Source organism: Kogia breviceps, chromosome 9 (assembly GCF_026419965.1).
Source record: "Kogia breviceps isolate mKogBre1 chromosome 9, mKogBre1 haplotype 1, whole genome shotgun sequence".
NCBI classification, from domain to species: Eukaryota; Metazoa; Chordata; class Mammalia; order Artiodactyla; family Physeteridae; genus Kogia; species Kogia breviceps.
The window spans coordinates 16,560,583-16,587,234 of NC_081318.1; the positions used below are offsets into that span (position 1 = coordinate 16,560,583).

General features: G+C 42.6%; 1 protein-coding gene and 1 long non-coding RNA gene across 4 annotated transcripts in view; one reads left to right on the forward strand and one right to left on the reverse strand.

Moving 5' to 3' along the window:
• CHRM2 (cholinergic receptor muscarinic 2) overlaps positions 1-9,468 on the reverse strand; it is a 156,843-nt gene extending 147,375 nt beyond the window's left edge. For 2 of the 3 annotated variants that reach the window (XR_010842073.1, XM_067042072.1), the window contains exon 1: positions 7,181-7,307. Coding sequence is in view for 1 of the 3 variants with exons in the window: in XM_067042072.1 (XP_066898173.1) it covers positions 7,181-7,253 (73 nt within the window). In the remaining 2 variants the exon portion in view is untranslated. Of the gene's footprint in view, positions 1-7,180; positions 7,308-8,458; positions 8,625-8,887 lie in introns of those variants that run through there. The other variant, XM_059074933.2, reaches the window with a different exon arrangement.
• On the forward strand, positions 7,124-18,545 carry LOC136794830 (uncharacterized). Its single transcript, XR_010842074.1, has 3 exons — positions 7,124-7,138; positions 9,336-9,616; positions 18,284-18,545. It is a non-coding gene; the product is annotated as an uncharacterized lncRNA (long non-coding RNA).
• Positions 18,546-26,652: the final 8,107 nt, after the last annotated feature.

Genomic DNA, 26,652 nt, shown 5'->3' on the forward strand with positions numbered 1-26,652 from the left:
CAGGAAAAATCATCATCTTCCCTCTTCCTAGAGGAGGTATTATATCAGCCAGTTTCTGGGGATCATCACAGCTAACCAACATCTTGCAATAGTAACAGTGAAATGTATCCGCATTAACATTTATGACAATTCCCCCACTCTCCTCCACTAGAACTCCTCCTCTAGAGCTGGGAGAGAGGAAGAGGAAGAGAGCCAGGTGCTTGGTCCAGCTAGATTTGTAATGAAAACCTAGACAGAACAACAGATAGGAGAGTACACAGAAGAGCTTTGGAACCACGAAGATATCTTCCCAAGAAGGTATCAGAGAGAAAGAGGAATTAGGGACAGGGAAAATGAAACAAGGCATAGAAAAGAAATCAAGTACTTATTTCTTAAATAGCCAGGACTGATTTAACTCTAAGGACATAAGGTATGCATATGGGACTGTACCCCATCTAAACAAATAGGAATCAGTGTCACATGACATGGAAGAGAAGTATTTTTATCTATGGATATTCTCCTGAATTGTTACTCATTAAATGTAACTGAAAAATCAGATAGTCTCTGGCCACAACTAAGCTCTCAGTCTTGATGGCCCACACAAGGTGGAAAGCTCCTTTGATGATACTGGCAGCAACATGGGTTGAACATCTAATCTTCACTCCTCTCCAATGCCCTTTAGATGCCAATTCTTCAATCTGGTATTATTTAAAATGTGGTCCTGTGATTATCGACCTATCACATTAAGTGCTAAACATCCAGATTCCTGTGTCTGAGCCCAAATCTGCTGACTCAAAATCTTTGCAAGAAGAATACAGTATTTCAAGGATTCAACTTGTGAATAAACCTCTTTAAAAAGACTTCTTAGAAGACTTTTAAATAGTGATTCAAACAATTCAGAATCTGGTCATTTAAAACACTATACCTGATGACTATGAATGTTGACTGCTGAAAATGTAGATCCAGTCCTGCCATGAGATCAACATTCAAGGGTGTATAGGGTCCTCAGCTTCAGAAAAAAGAAGTTCTGCTTTACTGAACCCAGTAAACACAGATAACATCAAAATACTGCCCTGCTACCACATGATTTGCTGTTTATTTTCACTGATCTTAAAAACACTGATCTTTAGTTTTGTTTTTGTTGCACATTAGCCATGGTCTGAAAATTTGACTTTAGTATTTGGCCTATGGAGATGCCTATAACTTCCTTGATACAATAAAATGGAATAGGGAACTATGCATATTTTTAGGGTTACCTATTATCTATACAAAACATTGGGGAAAAATAAAGCTCTGTATTAATAAAGCTCTGTTTCTAACACATTTGAAATGTATATTGCTGTCATTTATACAAATATGGCCTCTGTTCTCATCTTAGATATCATCAGCATCCCTAACAAGTTCCAGTTGGTGCCCCCCATTCCCAGCACCAGGTAAAAATTGTTCAACTGTCCTAGCAGTCTTACAGGTTAACCTTTTTGTAAATAGTTCATCTTAATATCCAAGAAAACAATTCTGCCAATCCCAGAGAGCTCTTTAAAGTGAAAAACCCTAGTTTTCACCTTCCAAGGAACTTGGCTGGGACTATTAAATGCCCCAAATGTCATTACTATTATACTGACTATACATATCAACGTAACAAACACATAATGAATACACAGACTGTGTCATGCAATGTACCTGACTGTGGGAAATTAAATGAGATTATAGGATGTTAAATATTTAGCAAAATATCTGCCACACCATAGCTTTTCTTACCGATTATTATTTGTTTGGGGGATGACTAGTACAAGTGTGATATTTATCATTTCTTATTAGTATTATACTAATAATAAATTCGATGAAGAGAAGGAGGAAGAAGAGGAGAAGAATAAAGAGAAAAAAGCATATTGACCAATATTTATTTTGCATTTACTCTGGGACAGTCATTACGCTAAGCTGTTTATATGTATCCTCTCCTTGTGTAGGGGGAATGGAGAAATGGCTAACATAGAGGGCTTGGCATAAAGGCTTTCATCAGTTATGGAAGATCTCATGTGGGTTTGACTTTAGAATTTATCCTAGACAGCTGAGAAACAATAAAGAATTTTTCACAAGAGAATAGCAAGTTCAGCTTTGCATTTTAGAAAGGTTATTCCGGCAGTGTGCGGCACAGATTGTACTGGGAGAGACCGGAGGTGGGAGACCACAGAAACACAAGGCTCTGGTGGTAGTTCAAGTGAGAGATGCTAAAGATCTAAAAAAGATGTGTGGGTGGAGAGGAGGGGATGAATTCCAGACAAGTCTCAGAGATAGGTTTGACTTGATGACACCATTAGATGGTGACAGTACAACTGGAGTGAGGAAGAAAGAAGACATGTTTAGAGCATATCAACCTCACTTCTAATTTGTGAGTAATAATAATATGCAGATTGGTATTCACACAATAATATAGAGCAAAACTTCTAACTCTCTCACATAATAAAACAAATTATACATACAAATTATTATTATCATCATCATTATCACTATTTTATATATATATATATATATATATATATATATTTTTTTTTTTTTTTCTTTTTGCAGTACACGGGCCTCTCACCTTGTGGCCTCTCCCGTTGCGGAGCACAGGCTCCGGACGCGCAGGCTCAGCGGCCATGGCTCAGGGACCCAGCCGCTCCGCGGCATGTGGGATCCTCCCGGACTGGGGCACGAACCCGCGTCCCCCGCATCGGCAGGCAGACTCGCAACCACTGCGACACCAGGGAAGCCCCGCTATTATATATCTTATCCAGCAAGAACAAATGTGGAGAATTGATATATGTATATGTATGGCTGAGTCACTTTGCTGTGCACCTGAAACTATCACAACATTGTTAATTGGCTATACTGCAGTATAAAATAAAAAGTAAAAAAAAAAAAAACCCAATGTTCCCATTCTAAAGATAGAACCCTTCCATTTTGAAATTTAAAGACTTAAACATAGAAAACATTCCATTAGCTTCTTCTTCCAGAGATATCTCAACGTCTCCCACAACAAAAATTTGTTTCCCATAGAAATATTTTCACAATAATGTTAAACACAGAAGGGTATAAATAGCCCCCATTTCCCATAATTTTCTAGAATTCTACACAGCAAACAGAACTTAATATGCACAGGCAATGAATGTTTCCTACTAATCTCTTTTCTTAAAAACATACTAATTCAGAGTCTTTCTTGCTTTTGTCTACCTCAAATTATCATTGAAATTGAAATTCAAAGTTTAAAACAAATGATGTTCTTGCCTTCTCCACAGTAGTGTGCTTCCTGTTACCGAACACCAGAGGGCGCCATTCAGTGACTGCCTGGATTTGGGAGAGGGGTAACAACAAAGAAGGAATGCCACTGCTAATGAAAGAGACTGATTTTTTAGGGTGTACCCTTATCTACCATGAAACATTACCATGGTAACAGCACCAGTTAAGATGATTGTATATTTAGGTCACAGTATAAAAGAAGGAGCTTGAACATGTGTGCAGAAAAAGGGAAATGAAATAAAGACAAGAATATATTAAGTGTAGAAGGAGGCAAACCAGCCAGAACGTGCCTCACACTTTGCTAATTTCAGGCTCACAAAGTCACACCATGCCTTTCAAAGCAAAGGTGGATGATCAACTCTAACTAAAATCAGAAGTTGCCATTCAAACTCAGAACCTTAAGCACCAGCACTCTTAATACAAAGAAAGAGGAAGGAACTCACTTGGAAAGACAACTAGATGGAAAGTTGGGATGTGTGTATTCTGAGGCAGTCCTTGGTTAGCTGCATCACAATGGGAAAACCTCTTCATCCACTTCAACGCTTAACATGAGTTAAACTGGATAATATCAAAACTCTCTTTCATCCTTTAGCACCAGACAAAAGAAAATAATCTCAGTGTCGCCATAGGTGAAAATAGCATCAGCCAAGACATCAGGTGATTTCATTGCCCCTGTTTCCCTCTACCGGAGGCAGTCACTGACTAAAATCAGAACAAGCAGTTTGTGCCAACTAAGAATCTAGTTGGCGATGAATCTTCCTTGCTTAGGGTTCAGGGGACACAACAAGAATATGCAGAGTTGAACTAAAAGAATGGGGCGAACATTGTTGAACTCTGAATACCACAGTTGTGGTTTCCCCAAACATAGCAGAAAATGTGCACTACAACTATCCATCAGCACAGTACAAGACAAAGACTGGAGTCCAACAGGCTTATGTTTGAATCCAGGGGTTGCGACTTACTAGCTGTGTGATCTCGGGCCATTACCTGACCCCTCTGAATGCTGGTTTCCTCATCTGTAAAATGGGGACAATAACATCTACTTCATAGGATTGCTGCAATGAGAAAATGAGAAAACTGATTCATCTATTCACTCATTCAACAAATGTTTAATAAACTCCTAGGATGTGCCAGACACTATCTTAAACAGTGGGGATAAAGCCCTGACAGAATAGATGATATAACATATGTGAGGAGCTTGGGACACTTTCAGGGACTTAGAACACACTCTATGAAAACGCGTTTCCAAGGAAAACGACCTGCTTCCTTTGTCCTATACAAAACACACACTATCACCACCACTACTGCCATGTGACCAAGCTGAGCTTTGGGGTATGCAGTCAGTACACTTGCTCTGACACCTTCTTAGGAAAGCAGTCCCAACATCTGCTCGATGAACCAAAGGTAGACAAAATGGGGACAGGTGACAGGGAATGAAAGCCAGGTGGTAACAGTCACGAGGAGGATATATTGACAGTGTTTGATATAGAGGAGTCCACTGAGGAAAACAACACAGGTCCGCATCACAAAATGCCAACCCAACTCAAATATAAGGTTAAATGAAGAAAACCAGGTCCCTCAAGGCAACTGTGTGACAAAATGTTTCTGTCAGTCTCTTGGAGACTGACATTACTCCTACTGAGTAAACTGAAGTAAGATTAAGATAAGAGTAAGAGTGGGGTTTGAGTGGTAATATTTAGACAATTACTCATGGGCATTCTCTCACAGGCATACAGCAAAAACTGACATGGGTGATGGAGGTTATTATAGTGGCTGTTAATGGCGTGCCCACAGATTCTCGCCCTCATTTTTTTCACCCATTCCCTCTTCAATTCCTTTATTCTACTGCCCCCTCTTCTTCCTCTTTTGCACTTGCTTTAACTTTGTTCACTGCTGTGGGTCACAGAGCCATGTGTCTCCTGATCAGCCTGCCTGTCCTACTGCATTGAAGTGGGTTCCATGCCTTCCCCGCCTTCCCTGTGAGCCAGCAGGCTGTGGTCTGCTGTTTTCCTCAAAACTCTGATGCTGCCCTCCCTCTTCCTGTGCCCTGGGCCCTGGGGGCTGGCTACCCTGAAATTAGAATTGTAAAACTGCCACCGAATGCACATCCAAGTGCCTGATGTTGGGGGTTATCTGGGCAAAGAAGGGGATAGGATCACGTTTGGAGCAATGTGGCTTTTAAATGTGAAGACAGCAATCTCTGCCCCCTATGTTGACAGAGCGGGGGACTCCGTCCAAAGGGACTTCTACCAATGTTTGACTGCTAGTCTCTTGTACATCCATCACTGAAGTCAGCTGAGAGCTAAAAACACATTCTGTGGTTCTCTTGAACTTAAACTAGGATAGGGATATTCAAATCGACCTATTTTCTCATTCCATCCCCCCCCACCCCCAGACACCCTCAGACACTTACATAAACAAACACACCTTTCTTTTGTAGGAAGACCAAGCATCTGTCAGGAAGCTCACCCTTAAGTTTTGGATCCATGGACTTTACCCCACTCCCACCCCATTTCAATCACAGAGTTTTAAAACAGTAAGCTGAGGTGGTTGGAATTTCCATGCCTTTGTAGGTCAAGTTTTATTTTCAGTTTTAATTGGTATAATTGTTTAGCCTAGTAAAGCATATAGAGTCAATAGAAGTTGCTTATCCTACTGTCACAACTGGACACATTATTAATAACAGTAATAACAGTAAAAATTCACCTGGCATTAACTTATTACTTCTTGAATCCTTAGCTGCCAAATCCTGCAAAGCTGCAACACTGTTGGCACAAAATTCTTCCATCCATTTGCCAAGAGTCTCAAAAGTCCACTTTCTGAACTGCAGCCTAATACAGCTCTTACTGTGATCAACTGGTTAACTTCTATGATTATGACCTTGTTGTTATCACCCCGAAGATCTCACACACACACATCCCTAATTGCAGTTTCTTAAGTGTGTCATCATCCTTATTATTTGCTTACCAAGGAAAATGTACTCTATATATCTCCTTGTTATACGGATTGCCAAAAATGCATGCATATATATATATATATATATATATATATATATATATATATATATATATATATATACACAGACTGCCAACAAAATACAATGGGGGTTTGGGGCACAAGGCCAGGTTGAATAGCTGGAGTTTATGAGCTGCCTCACTTTCAGAGCCCTCTCAAGACCGGTAAACCCGAATGGCCTGGAGCGAAGTGAGGTGCTGGTCCACTCCAGGACCTGGCCATCTGAACTTCCCCAGAGAAATGCTGCCCCCCAAGGGTGGGCTCTGCTGGACGCAGGCGCTGAGGGTCTGGGGCGCCGCAGCATCAGGTCCCTTAATGCTCTGCGCAGCCGCAGCCGAGCTCGAGCGCTGGGGGCCTTTTCCCTCAGTGTCTCCCCCCCGCCCCTCCTTCCCCCTCAACCCCAATTCAAGTTTTCCCCAGGCCTTTCGCTCCCCTCTCCTCTGGCCCAGCCCTTGGAGGAACCAAGGCCACGGCCGGGATCGTGCTATGGAGGTGGCCATTGCTGCCGGCACTCGGGGCGGTCGAGCTGGGGGCTGCGCGACAGAGTGCGGGCGGGTGTGCCGTACAGCATGTAGATGCGTGTTTGTGTCGCTGGCTGCGTGTACTAGGGGACAGGAAAACTACACGAACCCACTGCCACCCAGCGCTAAGAAAAAGAGCACGAAAAGCAAAACAAACCAAAAAAGGAAAAGATGAAAGGGAACTAGAAAGTCAATGCAGGGGATTCCGGAGCTTGAGGACCTGGAGGCGCCGTGCTCTGTAAGGGCTCGCCGCGCCTGGGCTGGCCGACTTGGAGCCCTAGGTGGCCTCCATCACAGACATGCCGGGGCCGTGAACTGACTAAGGACACGGTCGGGCAGCTCGGGTGAGATGTCAGCGGACAGCTCTGCTTGCCTTAAGCGTTTACCTCCATTTCTCTGCTCTCCTCCCGCCTCTCCGTCCCGAGTGACTCCCCAGAGATATTTCCATACAGGCAACATTGGTCTCAAGGCCTGGGTCTGGTGAGCTCGGCAGACGCTCCTTTGGACGATTTTGTGGCCCAAAGCAGCCTCGAAGACGGCGACGGGCAGGAGGGTAGAGAAAGTGATGGGGGCGCTGGAAGGAGGCTGAGGCAGTGGGTGTGTGCTGCTTTCTGAGTCAGTGATTTCGGGGAATCTTGAATCTTGACCTCTTAAGAGCTCTCCTAGGCATGCAGCCTCCTGCCCCCCGGGGGGCGCCCCAGGGGCGCTGGGCAGAGCGCACAGGTGGAATTTCTGCTCGATCTCCCCTGCACGGGCTTGGACCGCACCTCGCAGGTTCCGAGAGCTACAAGTTATTTGCGATCACCCGGGTCCTCAGGTGTGGACTGCGAGGGACATTGTGGGTGCAGCTGTTCGCAATCAGTGACCCCGAACCCCGCCGGGGTGGTCCAGAGCCCATCGTGAGGTGGCTGTCGGCGAAGCCCAGGAGCGGTCCGGGACCTCGCGGGCTCCGGGCTGAGACCCTGTCCTCAAGTCGAGGCAGACAGCCGACCTCGTGTGCGGGCCGAAATGGGATGGGGTGGCAGAAAGCTTCCTCTTCTTTCCTGGGGCCCTCTCCTCATTCTTATTCCCCTGCCCCTGGCCATGCTCCTTGGACCGCAGTACCAAGCCTCTCTCCCGCGACTTGGCGCGGGCGCCCAAAGGGCAGTTCAGAAGGTGGAACCAGGGGACCAAATGGAGCCAGAGGAGCTGGGCCTCCACCCCAAACGCCTGGGAGACGTGGCCAGACCCCAGGCTGGAAGGAACGTGAGGGGAAGGAGAGGGCGAAGCTCTCCGGTCTTTTCCTTGACGGCCTGTCGGGGAGGAGGAGGGAGTCGGGTGACAGTGGAGGGAATGGCGGGTTGCGAGAGGGAGCGATGCCCCGGCCGGCGCGGCCCCCAGGGTACCTTTGCCACCTTCCTCCGGACTCAGTGACCCGCGGAATCGCATCCTTGTTCCACGCTCTGCCTCTCTTGTCCCTTCTTTCCAGACCCCCCATCGCTGCCCTCAGTTCTCCAAGCCCCAGAAACCAAAGTTTCCTTTCGAGGATCTGCACTTGTGGAGGAATTCTCCAATTCCCTAACACCCGACCCCTCCGCTCCCACTCCTGGCAAATGGGAGGGACCCCGTGGTGCCAGGGTCCCTGGCGCTGTCAAGCAGAGAGCTGAGCAACGCGCTGTCCTTACCTGCCGCCGGATTAGCTCCAGGTGCCTCCCCGGGCTGCAATATCCCTGGTGTGGGCTGGCAGGAGCGTGGAGGAGCCCTTCGCGGGTTCGGGGCTCACCGGCCGGGGAGCGAGCTGCGCTGCGCTCAGAGTCCGAGGCCAGGCGCCGGCTTGCTTTCTCCCTTGATCTTGCAAGCGAAAAGGAAAAGATTAGCTGGTGCCGCGACACCCGGAGGGGTGGGGCGGGGGAGGCGGGGAGAGAGCGGACCCGAAGGCTCAGGCCAGAGCTGCGAGGCTCGGGCGAGCGCTAGCAGAGTCGCGCACCCCACACCCGTCCCAGTCACTTGACGACTCTGAAACCCCTCTGCGGTGTAGACTGGAGTTAAAGTGACACTGCCCCCGCCCTCCACACCAAAACACCAAAGGAGAAGCAAAAAAAGGACTTTCAAACCTGGCTTTCACGAAGAAGCTGAGTCTGGAGAGCAAGACCGAACAGAGACCTGGCTGGACTGGCGAGCTGGGCGGGATTCATTTCTTCACCAAAGTGCTTGGGGAAGTAAGGGAAGTAGTCATTAGTGTAGGGGCAACTAATAACTGATTAGTTCGGTTCCCCTGGCGATCTCCTAGTGGAATCTGCAGTTTCAAGGCTCCGGCAACCCTCAGGCTGGCGCGTGTGTGCGTTCGTGTTTGTGTGTGCGTGTCCGTGTGTGTCCGTGTCCGTGTGTGTGTGTGTGTGTGTGTGTGTGTGTAGCGCGCACTCGCTGGAGCGGGTTTCTGCGCCCGGGCACCTTTAGTATAACAAGAGAGCGTGCGTGTGTTCGTTGAGTGTGTGTTCGATGAGCTGCAATGGGCGGACAATTTCTGGAGAGAACATTTACAATTTTCTTTCAATATGACAGGATTAGTTACTCCTCCAATGAAATCTTCTCTGCTCTCTGATTTGGCGGTTCTTCTGAGCAAATATGACAGCCTTTTCTCCAGGCTCCTTTCTGCTCCTTTCCACGTCCATCCCCAGAGCGAAGCTCTCCATCTGCAATTTCTACATCAGAACGTTTACAGTTACTACCACCACCCAGTCCCATTCCTGCAAGTATGATTGCTGTAAAGGTGACATGACATATTGGGAAGGACGCGGTGTTGCTTTCTGATTGCTGAAGATGCTTAAGCCCAGTTTTTCCAGGTGGGAATATATTAGAATAAATCCTCTGTGCTTTGTAAACATATAATCGTGCTGAACTCTTCACGGATTATTTATTTCTTTGGGACACTGGCAAATATATGAGGAAGAGGTAATTTTTTTCTTTCTTATTTTATACAAGGGTCAATGCCCATGTTTCTTTGACTAATAGGCATTAGATTACAAAGTATTTATGGTGCTTTATGGAATTTGGGACCTCCATGAAAAAATTAGGATACAAACTTTTTGTGTTAAATCAGTCTTAGGTTTTTATTTTTTCATTTTAATGAGAAATCCATTCCAAGAAGAATACTCATTATTTTTAGGTACTAGTCCCAACTGATAAAGATACAATGATGATTCTAAAGTATAGTTGAGAACAAGACTTGCTTTTGTGAAAGTATGTGTATATAAAGATAACATCAGTGTACGATACGTTATAAGGCTACATTTCCTTTCATCCACCTTCGCCAATCAAATGAAAAAAGCTGAAATATTAATTGATATATCCAATTAAGTTCAGTTCAAATCTTGATGCCCAGGCCATTGCTAGCTGTCAAAGGGAATACAGAATAGCAAAAGTCCCTGTCCCTGTCCTTTATAAGCTCCCCATCTTCTTGGCAGGGAAAGACAATCAGATCAATCAAGATGAATAATTATTCAGCAATACAAATTCATTGATAAATGAAAATTATGTAGAAGAAAGGGTCTGCCCTTTCTGTTAACTCATAGCTATCACCAAGCAGGATGTGGCACAAACTTTTTTGGCTTGATTGAAGTCACCCTGAAATAATGCATTATATCCTGTGGCTCTACCTCCAGCCTCCACACCCTCACATCCCACCACCATTGGGAGATTATAAGATACATGTTAGAAAATCAAGACAGCTCTGTCCAGTCTTGACCTCAGCCTCCCCCAGCATTTGGTTGTTTACATTAAATATCTGATTTTGTCATTTCTTCTCTCTTAGGTGATCTTTTGAAAATGAATTCACATTTTCCTTTCTTTCTCCATTATTTCTGACCATTAAGCCTCCATAAACCCAGGGAGTTGCTTGGATCTTTAAAACAAAACAAAACAAAACCACAGAGACATTCCCAAAGCAGAGAAATAAAGGGCAAGGAATTCCTGGCCAGCAACAGAGAAGAAGAAAACCCAGTGATCTGTTGCTATTTTGTTCTTTCATATCATTAATGCCTTTCATATAATAATATTCTTTCATATCATTAATAAAACGGGGCTACACATTCCAAAAAGAGCAATAAAGCAAAACGCCAATGAAATCTAGCGAATATTTTCTCACACTTGAATAAAACAGAGTCCATGAATAACCGAACTACCATGTTCCATGGAAGCCATGGTACCTGTGGCCTTTGGGAGAGGAGCTGCAAAAGGAAACAGCATTTTTAGCAAGCAATCAGCAACAATGTCCATTTTCTTCTTCTTCTAGGTCATCACTGAAAACACTTTTTTTTTAAACACATACTTGTATCTGTGCCACTCATTGGGTGTTTTTGGAGAATTATTTAAAGTGCTCCCTGCCACATATTTTTAATCTGTAAAAGGGATACAGTAATAGTAACATTCCCCTGGGGTTTTTATAAGGAATAATAGAGTTCATTCATGTAAAGTTTTCAGAAGAAGGCCTGACATATAGCAAATTAGCTATAATTATGAGACTGTCAGTCAGGATTTGACAACAGATTCTTGGGTCATGCCTCTGACCTACTCAATCGGAATATTTAGGAGTGAATCTTGCCAATGGAAACCATACTGCTCCTCAATTTCATGCAACAAGCATGTTAAACATAATCCATCAAAGCACCAACCCAAAGAAATCCCATTTTCCCCCCTTCTAGTTTCTCTTTCTATACAAGAAAAGATCATGTGCATTCTGAGCATTTTATTTTTATTTCTTAAGACAGTTCACTTTCTGAGATAAAAGAGTAGTCCCCCATCCCAGTAATATAGCTTTTACATTTATTAGTAAACCACGGTGTGGAACATTTTCAAAAGTGCTTTCTAAAGACTTTACAGAATGCATCTATGGGTATCTTTTTATCTACATGCCTACTTTTCACCTCAAAGAACACTAATAAATTAGTAATTTCCACTTGTAAAGCCAAACTTCATTACCTGCAACCTCAGAAAGTTACTTTTAGGCATGTGCTAAAGAGCTCAGATGCTCGAAAGGGATGACTTTGAATCTTTGACAACGTTCCATTTTGAGTAAGACTGTAAATAAGATCACCACCAACATGAGGAGAAGGTGAACAACAAGTCTCATTTCTGGGAAGGTGGTGCATATTTTATTGTGCCATGTTGATTTCAATGTTGTAGCAATAATTAGACTTCAGTAATTAGATGCACAAATCAGCACTCTGTCATCAGAAGCACATTAAGAGGGCGACGAGAGTTCAACTCAAGTGATTTCCCACCAGGTATGGCGGCCATAATATTTTCTTAATTTTCTGCTTTCAAAGAACCAAGAAAATGAATGTGCGAGCCTTGCCTATATGGGGAAAATGAGCCAAGAGCAAGGAGATTTTGTCTTGTCTTCATCTCCCACTCACACAAACTGTTCGATTTGAACTAGGAAAGCACAGCATTTGTCAGCAGGAGGTTTGGGAAAGGCAGGCTGATTCTTCTGATGTATGCCAAAGGAACCTATCTTTTCCTTGAGCTCAGTTTGAAATATAACAATCCTGGGTTAAAAGTGAACCTCCACTAGAAGACAATCACTGCTTAAAATGGCTGCTACAGTTGCCCTTACTGTTTTGAAATCTTAATAACAGTCCCATAATAGACACACTATTCTTCTTAGAGTTATTTATTTTCCCTGCAAACCTTTCTAGAGAGTAATTTTAAATGCTTCTATTCTTTAGCTAAAAAAGATTATCTCTTTCTCTCCTAGAAAATCCTAAGCTTTCTTTTTCAGTCCCTGCAATAGGAGTTTCCATATACAAATGAGACTGATTCTGAGTGACAATGCTTGGTGACAGTTTAACAAACAATGCTTTGCTATTTTTTTCCTTCTCCTTTTTTCTTGAAGCTTGGCATCACAGCTGTTTTAAACTCTTCCTCTCCAAGCAGTGGTGGTGTTATCCAAAGCCTGAAAACATTTACTGCTGCTGGGTCTAAAATATTTAAAATACAGAGCTCATTTTTGAACAGGGAATACAAAGAAGGGGGAAAAAATGAAACAATCCCCTCCAAGATGTTAAGCAGCTGCAATGGTGATAAATCAGTGTTAAGAATGCAGGAGAAAAAGGCCACATGGGGACACGTGTTTCCTAGAAAAGCATTTAGTGTCTGGGCATTCCTCCTTCCAGGATGTAGTGCCCAGTTCCTCTTTAGAGGTGAACCTCTAACACAGGGAGAACAAACATTTCAACCACATCAACCTCAGGGTAGATTTTGACAAACAGCTTAAATTTCCCCTTTTCACAGCCTAAGTGAGATGCTGGAATCTCAGATGGAGATAAGATTCTAGAAAGTTCAAAGTGAAAGTCTTATCAGACTCTTCTCTCTAAGTGGGGCCCAAATTATTTGAATCAATGACTGTGTGGGAAAGAGTCGGCTAGGAAATCTCAAAATCTTTTCAGTCTGTAGGGAAACTTAATTTCTTAGAATTTAGAGTCAACTAGTCACATACTCATGGGAATTCACATAATTTCTCAGATCATATATTTACCTGGTTCTTAAGCTAACTAAAATTGTCCTTCAAGGGACAGGTGGAAATTTGAAAACATTTCAAAGATATCCTGGGAGGCACCATCACAGAGGACAGCGTCCTCACTAAATTTGATCTACTCTGCTTCTTCAGAGTGACTGAGATAATTGTGACGCACAAAGCAGCCTTTTGCCAAGCAAGACTCAACTGAATGTAGTTGATAATGTCACCCCATATAGACTTTTTCATTTTAAAGACACTCTTTCTCCTACTAGTGCTCCTGAAGAAGCATTCCCTGATTTACTGTGCCTAATAAGACAGATCCTGGACACTTTGTCCTTTCTTCCTCATTTACTCAGCAAGGTGACTGGGATTTGGGTTTAAGGGCCTCATTTACAAAATCTCATGGGCTGTATTCTATACAAACCTGCAAAAAGGAATGAGGCAAGGTCCCAGGCGAAGTCAATGTATGTGCTACATTTCTACAAGGCTTTTATTGACAAATGCTTTCTTAGAAAGGGAGTTCATTTTAAAAGGATGCCCAATAAACATGCATTGGTAAATCATTGAACATTTTCAAGAACAACCACTCAAAATCTACCCTTAAAGTCCATAGCTGACACAATGTGCTCTCCTTTTATTGATGCCAGGATATGGAGCAGACGGATTTCCCTGCTTGATTGTAATCCCATGGAAATGTTTCTTTCTTGAGCAAGTCGCATGTAAACAAGCTGCCATTGCTTTGCTTCCTTCTGCAGCATTGTGAATCGCGGAGACACTTCTGAGAGTAGAGTGTTTCTCAGAAGCCTATTATAAACTAAATGTGAAGTATGGAAATTGGCTCAACAAAATTAGTATATCATGCAATATTCTCTTAGATACTAGGGCAACAAAAATAAATAACTAAGAAAGGCTCCTGCCCTTCAGAAAGCTAATCCAATTCGAAAGAACAACAGAAACAGAAATGTTGTTCTTAGGCACTTGTGATAAAACTTTTGATGCCATAATCCATGAGGGATTCAGGAAAGGGCCTGACACTTCTCTATCAGAGAGCTGATTCCATAGGTGGATTTTACATAAGGCACTCTCCCTGGGATTTGGAAGCTATGACAAGTTAGATCTTGGAAGTGAGAGACTCTGGATGATGAAACAATACTTAAAATATTTAAAACAATTAGCAGGAAGATACTGTTAAAACTGAAGACATATATTAGTGACCATATATTAATGAACAGAATATCCCACTCCAAAACATGCCTCTTTGGCATATTGATTATTTTGGAGAAAAGGCAGACATAGGAGAAGTTCTGAAAACTAAGTAGCAGTTACCCTTTTGTAAGAGACCTTTTTACATTTGTAAGGGTATCTCCTTCTCTGTACTAAGAACAGAAGGATGACTCTAAAGCTCTAGAAACAAGTTTTATCAAAGGTGAAGGTGAAAGCTTAAATCTATATAACAACCTTACCCTTATTTACTGTGTTTTTCCTGGTTACCTCCCACAACTGGCCTCTTCCGCCAACCCACCCAACACCTTCTTTTGCCTTTAGTTGCAGATGTTATTTAAGATGATGGCTTGGGCCATTTCAGAGAGTTACTCAGTTTTCCTAGGTCTCTCATGTATACTGGAGGTATACATGTTATTAAAATTTTGTTTGTTTTTTTCATATTAATATTTTATTATAGGGGAATCTCAGCTGAGAACCTAGAAGGGTAGAGGGAAAATTATTTTTCCTCCCCCACACCATCTACCAAAACTTGGGCACATGCTTTTGTAGTATCCAGGGTAGACAAATGTAACTAATATCTCATTTCCAGAGTTAGTTAATGGAGAAGACTAGAGTAGGACAGGAGCATCCCTACATACTTTTTGTCCAGGGCACTATGCTCTAGGATGTACTTCCAATTTCACTGTAGCTTTTATTATACTAATTTTGTCTTGTTTTGTGTTTTGGAAGTAATAAGGTGACTGTGAAGTTACTTAGCAGCGAGTATCTCTGGCACATGGACATTTCTATAATTTGAGAAGAAAACTCTTGGGCATGGCCGTTACAGCTTATTCTAATTCTATAATGGCATTGGGGATGAGAGTAACGTTACTAAGAACTGGAATGCAGTCCCTGTTTATGGAATGCACTTAAAGCAATGGAAACATTTTTGAGCCATAGTTTACACTTTCAGTTTGCAGAATAATACTAGGCTTATCCCTGGGAATGTTCTCTTAGGTTTCTATATGTCTTGCCCTAGAGCTGGTCCACAGTGATGAGTGAGAGAATGAAAACAGGGCAAGAATGTAAATTTTCAAGGTGAAAGTGGGAATATGCCGCCCAGTATCTAAGAAGAGTAATGGTATATAGAAAGCCTTTTTATCATCATGTAAGAAGTAGGGATTACCTGGACAATACTAGGAAAGTGAAGAAGATGAAAAATTGCTAAGTTATAAATAGTAGACTTGCTTTTAGGGCCAAAACATGGGAAAGATGGGATCCAAAACTCTTCACAGAGCAAAGCAAGGCTCAGGTTCAAACTTCACCACTTATTAGATGTGACCTTGGACAAAATGCTTAATCCCTTTACACTTGTAAAAGGAAAGTCAAAATGGAGCTGGTATCACTAAGGGAGCTCTCGAAAATGGACCCAGAAGGCCACTGAGGAAGTGTGACTTGTGTACATCTTAACCCGGATGGAACCTGACCTTTTGATCTCTTATTGTTTCAGCAGGCATCTAGAACATCTGCCAGAAACTCAAGATACTTATCGGACACTTACCCTAAAATAAATTGTCACAGTCTATCTACTCATCAAATCCTTACCCTAAAATAACTTGTGACAGCCTATTCTTTAAAGACAAATATTTCCTTTCCTGCATTAGAGTCAATCACAACTCTTTCCAGACAACTTATCAACCTAATGGCTTTTGTCTTTATAAGACCCTGACTCTTTCTCTTCCCTGATCTTACCCAAATCTGTGTTTCCTGAATTGCAGTTTTTAAGACCCCCAAATAAAGCTCTTTGTCCTTTGTAGTCATGATACTGATTATTGTTTGACACACCTCAGTTCCCTCACATGTAACTAATGTATAGAATCTACCCCAGAGTTGTCATGTTTATTAAATGAAATCGTATTTGCGAAAAGTATTTTGTAAGATGTGAATTATTATTGATGGTGGATATGTAACTAAATTGCAGTGTGAATGACTGATTTCTTTTCTCCTTGCCCATTCCTACTTCCCCCAGGCAGGCGTTTCCTTCTTAATTAAAAATAATGTCTACTTAAGAGAATATTAGCCAATATGTGGCTGGGGGACAGGGAAAGTTTGGGGCAGGGTGTTATTCTTGTTCACTCAAGTTATATGAGGAAAGAATATATGTGTAACCTTACTAGAAAGATGAAGCTATCACTTTCCTTTACTTAATTAGTCTTATCAGCTCCTGGTATGGAATGTCAATGCAAGGTACCCCTTGTCCTTATATGGCTCCTAATGAAGAAATGAAATTTCCACTCCAAAACAAAGATGCCTGTTCTGCCCTGTGTCAAGCACAGAACTCCCCACAGTTGCTTTGCTCTGGCTTCCAAAACCATGAGTAGTCATACCTGTTAGCTATAGAAACTAGTTTCTAATCCTCTAGACCATAAGTACATTCTGATAGTAAAAAGAAATAGACTAACTCCTTATGAATCTAAGTTTTCATACAAGGATTTTATTTTCTGACCACCTAAATTCACAAATGTTCTCTCATTCCAAGCCTTTTTGCCCTTAAACATTTTCTCAGTTGCTACCCTGCTCTTACGTGTCCTACTGATTGGTTTGAGATTCACCAGATAATTTTAACCACAACTCTCTACTTCCTAGTGATTCTGTGTAAGTTTAGACTTTGACTCTTCCTTCTTAAATTTAAAAATAAAAAATCTGGTGTGAACCATGTTTCTCCTGTCTCTTTTAGACGTAACATTTCTTATAAAACAGGGTGTGGTTACTGCACTTGGACTGTAAGCACGGTAGACCCTTCCCCCAATCACCAAATCAGTTTTCTTTAAGTATATTCAATCTCGAAGTTATTTTGAAGTGGTTAATTGCTCAGAACTTGAACACCTAAAGGGAATATTTCTCAGGCTACAATTATATGAATATGATGATAATTCTCATGGAGGAATTTTAAAACTTTTATTAAAATATGAGCTATCTTTGGCACTGGCTTATTACCTTTGGCCAGACTATTAATATGCTATTAACATAACTACATTATTTATATACCATTAAAAATAACTCCAACACATTAAACAGTTTTTTACTATGACTACTTAGTGACAATGACTAATTCTGCAATGTTAGAATTGGTAAAATTTCTTATTTTCTCTCCAGAACTTCTGATTGTTATATTTATTTCTAATCTGGAGATATCCCTGGTAAAGTTAAGTTGTAAACTAAAAGAAAATAATTGAATTAACAGACTAATGAAGACAGAAAAATAGGAATAAGTTCTAAAATTGACTGCAGTAAAGGGAAAGAGATTAGGGTGGGGAGAGGGCATGTGAGAAGACATCTTGAAAAAGGCACTTACCAAGTGAAACTGAAACCAAGCCCCTCTAAAACCTAGTTCCCCTGCCAAATTTATGATTAATCTCTTTACCTACAACTTTACTTCCTTTCTTGTCCTGCTCCTGTTACCCTCAGGATTGAGGAGTATCAAAGAAAAGGGGGAATTGAAACTGAGCAAGACTCTGCAGGGCCTTCCCAGGTACAAAACCTCTTCGTGTCCCTCATTTCTTGTTTGTAGAAAAAAGGCTTTAGTCTCCTAGGCCTTCACTGAATTCCAAAGAGCAGACTTGAGCAGTTACTAATTAGAGAAGTGAGGGAATGCAGAAACAAAGGAAAACGAGTCAAGCAAGAAAAGTAATGATAGCTTAAACAATAGGTCAGTAATAAAACAGAGTCCTAGTTCCTCCTCAAGGGATATACATAATATTCTAACACATATCTTTGACTTGTTCTGCAGAAAACAAGACCTTCACCCTGGTGGAGGAGGTGACCTCATGCTGACCAGCACAGCAGACCCCAGACTGGTTGGAACCGGAAGGTTGATGGTTAAGATTCCTGAAATGTCACCCTGTCACCTCACTATCAACCAATCAGAAGAAAGTCCATGAGCTAGAACCCTCACCCTGAATGTTGCCTTTAAAAACCCTTCCTTGAAAGCCATCAGGGAGTTCAGGTCTTTTGAGCATGAGCTGCCCATTCTCCTTGCTTGGCAACCTGAAGTAAACACTGTAATTTCCTTTACTACAACCCAGTGTCAGTAGATAGGCTCTGCTGTGTGGCAAGTGAGCAGCCCCAAGTTCAGTGTGGTAACAAAATTAGATGTCCTAGTGGAGCCATTACTCACAATCTAAAAAGACAACTAAGAACCAACTCTTGGTGTCTATCACAAAATACATCCATGGGAAGATGGAAGACTAAAACAAGCACTGTCAGAGAAAGGCAATGGGCCATTGCTGTTTTGTGCTCCTTTGCTAAACTGCTAGAAACTATAACATGGCTCTCATACTAAGCTGAAAGTTCTCAGCTCCTCAAATGTGTCTTATAAACCCATTCCATTGAACTGTTTAGGTAAATATGTAGCAGAAACAAAAATCGTCTTGAAAAAGCTTCTATTTCTGTTTGCTTTTTGCTTTCTCCCTTCTGGGGTGACAGTTCTCTCTGTAAACCACTTTAGAAACCTGGTGGCATAGACAAAGAGAACTTACTCAAAACAGCCTGGAGATGTGCTGACAGGGTGGAGGAGAGACTTGGAATGTATAGCAATCAAGCTGCTAAGGATAAGCGTCAGAATATAATATCCAAAACTAGCTTGCCATTGTATTTCTCAAAATGGATCCATGGTGAACCAGAAAAATTAATCTAAATGTTTTATTAAAGATATAAATAGCATCTTCACTGCCAGGTTTACAAAGCACAGCAGCGCTAGGGAGACAGCATTTTTAAAGCATTTCTATGTGACTGTGTATAAACACGCAGAGCATTTATTTAGCTTTCAGTTAGCCCTGAAGAATAAAAGTGACTGTCTACTATAGACAATACTTCATAATACAATTCCAAACAACATGAATTTGTAGATGAATGGTTCTTTTGGAGTTAAGTCTAGAGTCTCCCTTCACCTTCTCCTAAGTCTGCTCCCATCGTTGCCAATGTTTATATTTTTCCTTAATAGTGACCATCTTGATTCACTTAAAAATAACTTGTCAAGCAGTTATTTATGTGCACACTTCTGTGTCATGAGATCAGAAAATGGCAATCTTCAGATTCTCGTAGAAAGAATGTACCTTGTACACAGTACTGTCCTATTGCAATGGGATGAACTGGGTGAATATGCACATGGACACATCTAGAAACATCAATCAGCCTCTTGTAACTAGGTCCCTTTACGCATTGGAAAGCCTCTTGTATCACACATAGAGGACACAGAGGACTGATCATTTGATCAACATCAAAGGATTAACTCACTTTATATTGTTGAATTACCCCAGTATTGTAAATTTTTAATTTTAGTCTTCATAAATTTAAAAACAAATGTTAACTGCTTGATAGATTTGTTCTAGAATGTATTTCAATATAACCTGGCTTCCTAAATGCAATGCAAAAGTGATGGCTTAGTAGAAAGTGCCCTGCATCCTAATCTTAACTCTTTCAAGTTATATGGCCTTAGATAAATAATTTATCTCATCCATCATTCACTGTCTTTACCTGCAAAATGGCAGTGTGTTCACCTTAAGTGATTCCAGATTATATTTTAAAAATAGTTTAATACCTCAAGATTTATCGTATTATATTTTGAGAAACCAGCTATTTATAATACTCCTTTGGCTAATTTTATGATGATTTTATAATCTTCAATGTTTTAATATATACTAAGTTTTTAGATAGAATAACGCCTCCCCTTCTGGAGATGTCCACATCCTAATCTCTGGAACTTTTGACTATGTTACTATAAATGGCAAAAAAGAGGGAATTCAGATGGTGAATGGAATTAAAGCTGCTAATCAGCTGACCTTAAAGGGAGGTTATCCAGCATCATTCTGTTGGGTCCAGTACAACACAAGCATCCTTAAAAGTAGGTAACCAAGACAGAAGACTCAGTATCAGAGTAATGTGATGTGAAAAGAATTTGGCTGGCCATTACTAGCTTTGAACATGGAAAGAGTCATGAGCCAAGGGATGCAGGCAGTCTGTAGAAGCTGGAAAATTAAAAAAAAAAAAAAAAAAACCAAAAACAGATTCTCTCCTAGAGCCTCCAGAAGGAAGGCAGCCATGCTGACACCTTGATTTTATTCCAGTGAGAGCTATACTGGACTTCTGAACTACTAAATTATGAGATAGAGATAATAAAGTTGCACTTTTCTAAGCCACCAAGTTTATGGTATTTTGCTACAGCAGCCATAGCAAACTATATACCAAGTTTCCACTAGTGTGGAAAGTGATTTAGGTATTGTAGATTTAACCTGAATTTAGCTTGTCCAAATTTCCAGGTGAGTGCTTATGTTAGTGGCAATATAACTGTGCCAACTATTGTGCCCCCAATCTCAGCTAAGTATAGTGGCTACAGTCACCATCCCCGAGTGGGAGTGCGGTGAGGGCTGCAAAGGTTTGAGGAAGCTGTTTATTGCCACTAAATGTTCACCACTTAGGACAGTTTGGCCATATTTACCAGTTTTGAATCAGTACCTTGGAGAGAGGACAGGACACATTCTTTCTTAATAGATTATTGAGATAGGCCCAAATGATGAATTACTCAGTGGTGCTGGCCTCTCTCGAGATCTCTGAGATTTGGGAAGTGACCAGGCTATCATAACCTGAGAAGGAAGTGTAAAGTCATCTCCATTCTGAAGCAGTACTTTTCTCACCATCAAGTGCTCTCACCTGGCAAAGCCAGTTGGAGCCAAAATGTCAGATTTTCTCTGAGCCAGTGCAGCATACTACACGAAGCTTCTGTGAACTTTCTTAGTCTGAATTGCCTTCCTATGTCTCCCCATGTGCTAATCTCAATATCTGACTTGAATGTCATAGTCCTTGCTTATAATCTGTCTTCACAGTCCAGCAACCCTCTTGCCTTAGAATAAAGGCAAACTGAGCTCACTACTAGAAGGCTTGGATAGAAGATGGTATGGGTTAAAAAAAAAAAAAAAGGCAGTGTGCATTATTCATTCATTCATTCATTTAATAAACAATATGTATTTATTGCCTATTCAAAAGCCATGCATGGTTCTATGTGCTAGAGATAAGCTAAGTTGACTACAACAAAATTTTGCTTTCATGGGCATCTTGTCGGGGGAAGTAAGCAATAAACAGCTAGCTAGATAGATAGAGCTATAATATCGAACAATGGTGATTACAATAAAATGCAGAAGCAAGTGAAAAGACTAGTCTAGATTTTATATTATGCTGTCTGCCAAATATTTATAGTTCCCCCTCCACACAGGCACAAGGTCAGACTGCAGTGGTTGGGGAATGGTCATGTGATTAGGTCTAGTTTTGAGATCTGAGTGGCGCTGATGCGACTCAAAGCTGAGCATTTAATTACCAATGTGAGAACCACCAGGACTCTCCTTCCCTCTGGCATAGCAACTGCAATGTTCAAAATGGTAGAAGCTCCATAGTCTGGGTCCCTGAATGACTCCTGCTAACCATTGTGGACGAATAGTGAGTTGTAAACTAAAACTGTGTTGTTTTATGCCACAACTATTTGTCTTTCCCTACACAATATAATCTATCTTACTCTGACTGATAAAGATATTCAGGGAATGCATGACACAAAGGAGCTGAAATTTCATCAGAGACATGACTGATAATTGAGCAACATGAAGTTCTGGAGTAAGAATATTTCAGGCAGGGGAAATAGCTAGTGTAAGGGGCTTAGAGATAGGCACAAGCCAGGCTGAAGAAAGTGCTGCACAGCTCTGAACCAAGCTTGGACATGGGTCATATCTCGACAATGCCAGTTGTTTCTTTTCTTCTCGCCTACTAATTTTTATTTCTTCACATGTTACTATTTATTTTGAAAAACATGGTAGATGTTCGAACCAGTATTTTTAAATCTTAGAATTCCAACCCAGAAATATAGCTCAGGACCTTTTTTCTTACCTATATAATTATTCTAATCAGGTGCAGTCACTTTTTGTCACTATCTTTACACTCTGGCCTAAGTTCTTCTCATAATTTTCTTTGTAACTTTGGGGCAATGCTTAGGAGCTCATGTAGCCTCTGATTCACTTCAATGTCATCATTTTTAATCCCTTTATTTATTAAATAAATATTTATTTAAAAACTACAATGTGCCAGATTCTGTGCACAGAATCTGGTGAAGAAAGATAGAACTTGCAGGGTAGTGGAGAAGACAAATAAATCACACAAAAAGAATCACACAAATTCAATGGAAAATGACAACAATGATAAATGTAATGGAATAAAGGTATATTGTTCTGAGAGTACATAATAGGGGGATTTGAATCTGCCTGGAAGGTCAGAGAAGACTTGCCTAGAAAGTGAAGCTTGAGTTTACATCTCACCGATGAGGAGGAATTTAATCAGGTAAAGAGTGGATGAAAATATTTGCTAGGAAAAGGGAACTTCAGATCAAAACCTTCTGTGGTGGGAGAGAGTACTGAGGATAGAAAAAAACTAAAAAATATCCAGAATGGATAAACTAAGGAAATTTATGGGATGTCTTTCATGAGAGGAGATGGGTAGGGCAAGCATGGAGGAGGAAAGCGATGCATGGCAGTGTGTGGGAACACTGCCTTTATAATAAAAGTTATGGGAAGCCACTGGAGGATTTAAGTGGGTAGGAGGAAAAATGACTATAATCAAGTGTGTTTTTAAAAAAAATGTTCAGGTCACAGTGAGGAAGATGGATTAGAGGAAGGCAAGAGCAAATGAGGATAGGTCGACATGGCTGTTGCCTAAGACCAATTAACAGATGATGACACCTTTGACTGGGGCATTGTGATGGGAATAGAGAAAAGTGATGAATTCCAAAGTGTTTTGAGGAGGTGAATTTTATGACATTTGGTAAAGAGTGAATATGACGGAGGAAGAGGGAATTTTGAGGATGACACTTTGCAGTCTGAATGGTGATGCCATTAACTAAAACTGGAAACACTGGAAGAGAACAAAGCTCTGAGGAGGTTTCATGTTGACATACTGAATTTGAAGGACCTTTCAGACAAACAAGAGGGGATGAGAAATAGACAGTTGGAAAAACAGATCTGGAACTCAAATAAAGGGCCAAGCTAGATATATAGCTCTGTGAGTCATTTGCTCCTAGGTGGTAACTGAAGCCAGGGGCAAGGCTGAGACTGCCTAGGGGACATCTTAGAAAGAGGAGGAGCAAGGGTGGGAAGCCAGGGAAGATTAATGAAAGATTAGCAGAGCAAGTAGAGAAGGAGCAGAGGGGCAGGATTAGAGCTAGAACTGGATCCAGACACATGTCAGGAGGTCTGGGTTCTATCCACCATGGTCTGGGATCAAGGTTTTAGAGAGTTTGTGCTCAAGTACACAAGTTCTCAGTAAGAGAATTTACTTCAAAATTAATGATTCAGATTATCTGAATTCGAGAAGGAAGGACAGTTCCCTTCTCTGAAATTAGCTATTGCTCTTTTCCCCACAAGTTGTCCCAAGCTTGAGTGTTTATACATCACAGACTCATTCTAAGAACATGATCACTGTCATACAGTGCACTCAGGGATGTGCAGGTGATTAACATACCTATGGGAACAAGAGACCAGGTAACCTTATGTTTTAGGACTGAAATACAGCAATAACTTACTTAGAAGATAGACTTCCACCAGATGCAGTATTTGGAACATACGTATATATGTTCCAAGCAAACAAGCAGATATCTCCATTGCTTTCAAAACAGATGTTTGAGAAAAGAGCATAATATATGTTTGTGGGGGAATTTCTCAGACACTTATAGAACTTTTATAGACTCTGCTATCTGATTTCCCAACTGATAGAAGGTTAATTGCATCCAATTATAAAAATGAAAGAACAGGCTTACAGATACTAATAAGAATGGATAGGGCTTCCCGGGTGGTGCAGCGGTTGACAATCCGCCTGCCGATGCAGGGGACACGGGTTCGTGCCCCGGTCCGGGAAGATCCCACATGCCGCGGAGCAGCTGGGCCCGTGAGCCATGGCCGCTGAGCCTGCACGTCCGGAGCCTGTGCTCCGCAACGGGAGAGGCCACAACAGTGAGAGGCCCGCGTACCACACACACAAAAAAGAATGGATGACTAGAAACCTGGAAAGAGTGAAAAAAAAAGAAAATCAAGAAAAGATCTTGGGGGAGCGAGAAGATGGCAGAAGAGTAAGAGGCGGGGATCACCTTCCTCCTCACAGAGACATCAGAAATACATCTACACGTGGAACTTCTATAGAACACCCACCGAACGCTGGCAGAAGACCTCAGACCTCCCAAAAGGCAAGAAACTCCCCACGTACCTGGGTAGGGCAAAAGAAAAAAGAATAAACAGAGACAAAAGAATAGGGACGGGACCTACGCCAGTGGGAGGGAGCCGTGAAGGAGGAAAGGTTCCCACACACTAGAAGCCCCTTCGCGGGCGGAGACTGCCGGTGGCGGAGGGGGAAGCTCCGGAGCCACGGAGGAGAGCGCAGCCACAGGGTGCGGAGGGCAAAGCGGAGAGATTCCCGCAGAGGATCGGTGCCGACCGGCACTCACCAGCCCGAGAGCCTTGTCTGCTCAACCGCCGGGGCGGGCGGGGCCGGGAGCTGAGGCTCGGGCGGATCCCAGGGAAAGGTCTGGAGTTGGCAGAGTGAAAACAGCCTGAAGGGGTTAGCGCACCACGGCTGGCCGGGAGGGAGTCCGGGAGAAGTCTGGAGCTGCCGAAGAGGCAAGAGACCTTTTCTTCCCTCTTTGCCTCCTGCTGCGCGAGGGGAGGGGTTTAAGTGCGCCGCTTAAAGGAGCTCCAGAAACGGGCACGGAGCTAACAAACAGACCAGAGACTTTTTCTTGCCTCTTCGCTTCCTGGGGCGTGAGGAAAGGGGATTAAGGGCACCGCATAAAGGAGCTCCAGAAACGGGCGCGAGCTGCGGCTGTCGGCACGGACAGCAGAGACGGGTGTGGGACGCTAGGGTTGCTACTGCCGCCACCAAGAGGCCTGTGTGCGAGCACAGGTCACTCTCCACACCGGCCCTCCCGGGAGCCTGTGCAGCCCGCCACTGCTGGGGTCCCGGGATCCAGGGACAGCTTCCCCGGGAAAACGCGCGGTGCGTCTCGGGGCCGGTGCAGCGTCACGCGGGCCTCTGCCGCCAGGGACTCACCCCGCCCCCGTGCCACTCCCTCCCCCCAGCCTGAGTGAGCCGGAGCCCCCGAATCAGCTGCTCCTTTAACCCCGTCCTGTCTGAGCAAAGGGCAGACGCCCTCGGACGACCTACGCGCAGAGGCGGAGCCAAGTCCAAAGCTGAACCCCAGGAGCTGTGAGAACAAAGAGAGGGGGAGGTCTCTCCCAGCAGCCTCAGAAGCAGCGGGTTAAAGCTCCACAGTCAACTTGAAGTACCCCGAATCTGTGGAAAACCTGAATAGACAGCGAAATATCCCAAGTTGAGGAGGTGGACTTTGGGAGCAAGATATACTATTATTTTCCCCTTTTTTTCTTTTTGTGAGTGTGTATGTGAGTGCTGCTCTGTGAGATTTTGTCTGTATAGTTTTATTTTCACCATTTGTCCTAGGGTTAGACCGACCCGTCTTTTTTTTTTTTTTTTCTTTAATAGAAATTTTTCTTCTTAATAATTATTTTTTTATTTTAAGAACTGTATTTTACCCTACTTTATTGTCTTCTCCTCTTTCTTTCTTCCTTTCTTCCCTCCTTTCTTTCCTATTTCCCTCCTTCCTTCCTTCCTCTCTTCCTTCCTTTATTCCCTCCTTCCTTCCTCCCTTCCTTTCTTCCTCCCTCCCTTCCTTCCTTTATTCCCCCTTCCTTCCTCCCTTCCTTCCTTCCTCCCTCCCTTCCTTTCTTCCTTCCTTCCCTCCCTTCCTCCTTCCTTCCTTCCCTTCTTGCCTTTCTATTTTTTTCTCCCTTTTATTTTGAGCTGTGTGGATTAAAGGCCCTTGGCACTCCAGCCAGGTGTCAAGGCTGTGTCTCTGAGGTGGGAGAACCAACCTCAGGACACTGGTCCACAAGAGACCTCTCAGCTCCACGTAATATCAAATGGCGAAAATCTCCCAGAGATCTCCATCTCAACACCAAGACCCAGCTTCACTCAAGGACCAGCAATGAACAGTGCTGGACAGCCTATACCCAATAAAGAGCAAGACAGGTCCACAGCCCCATCCATTAGCAGAGAGGCTGC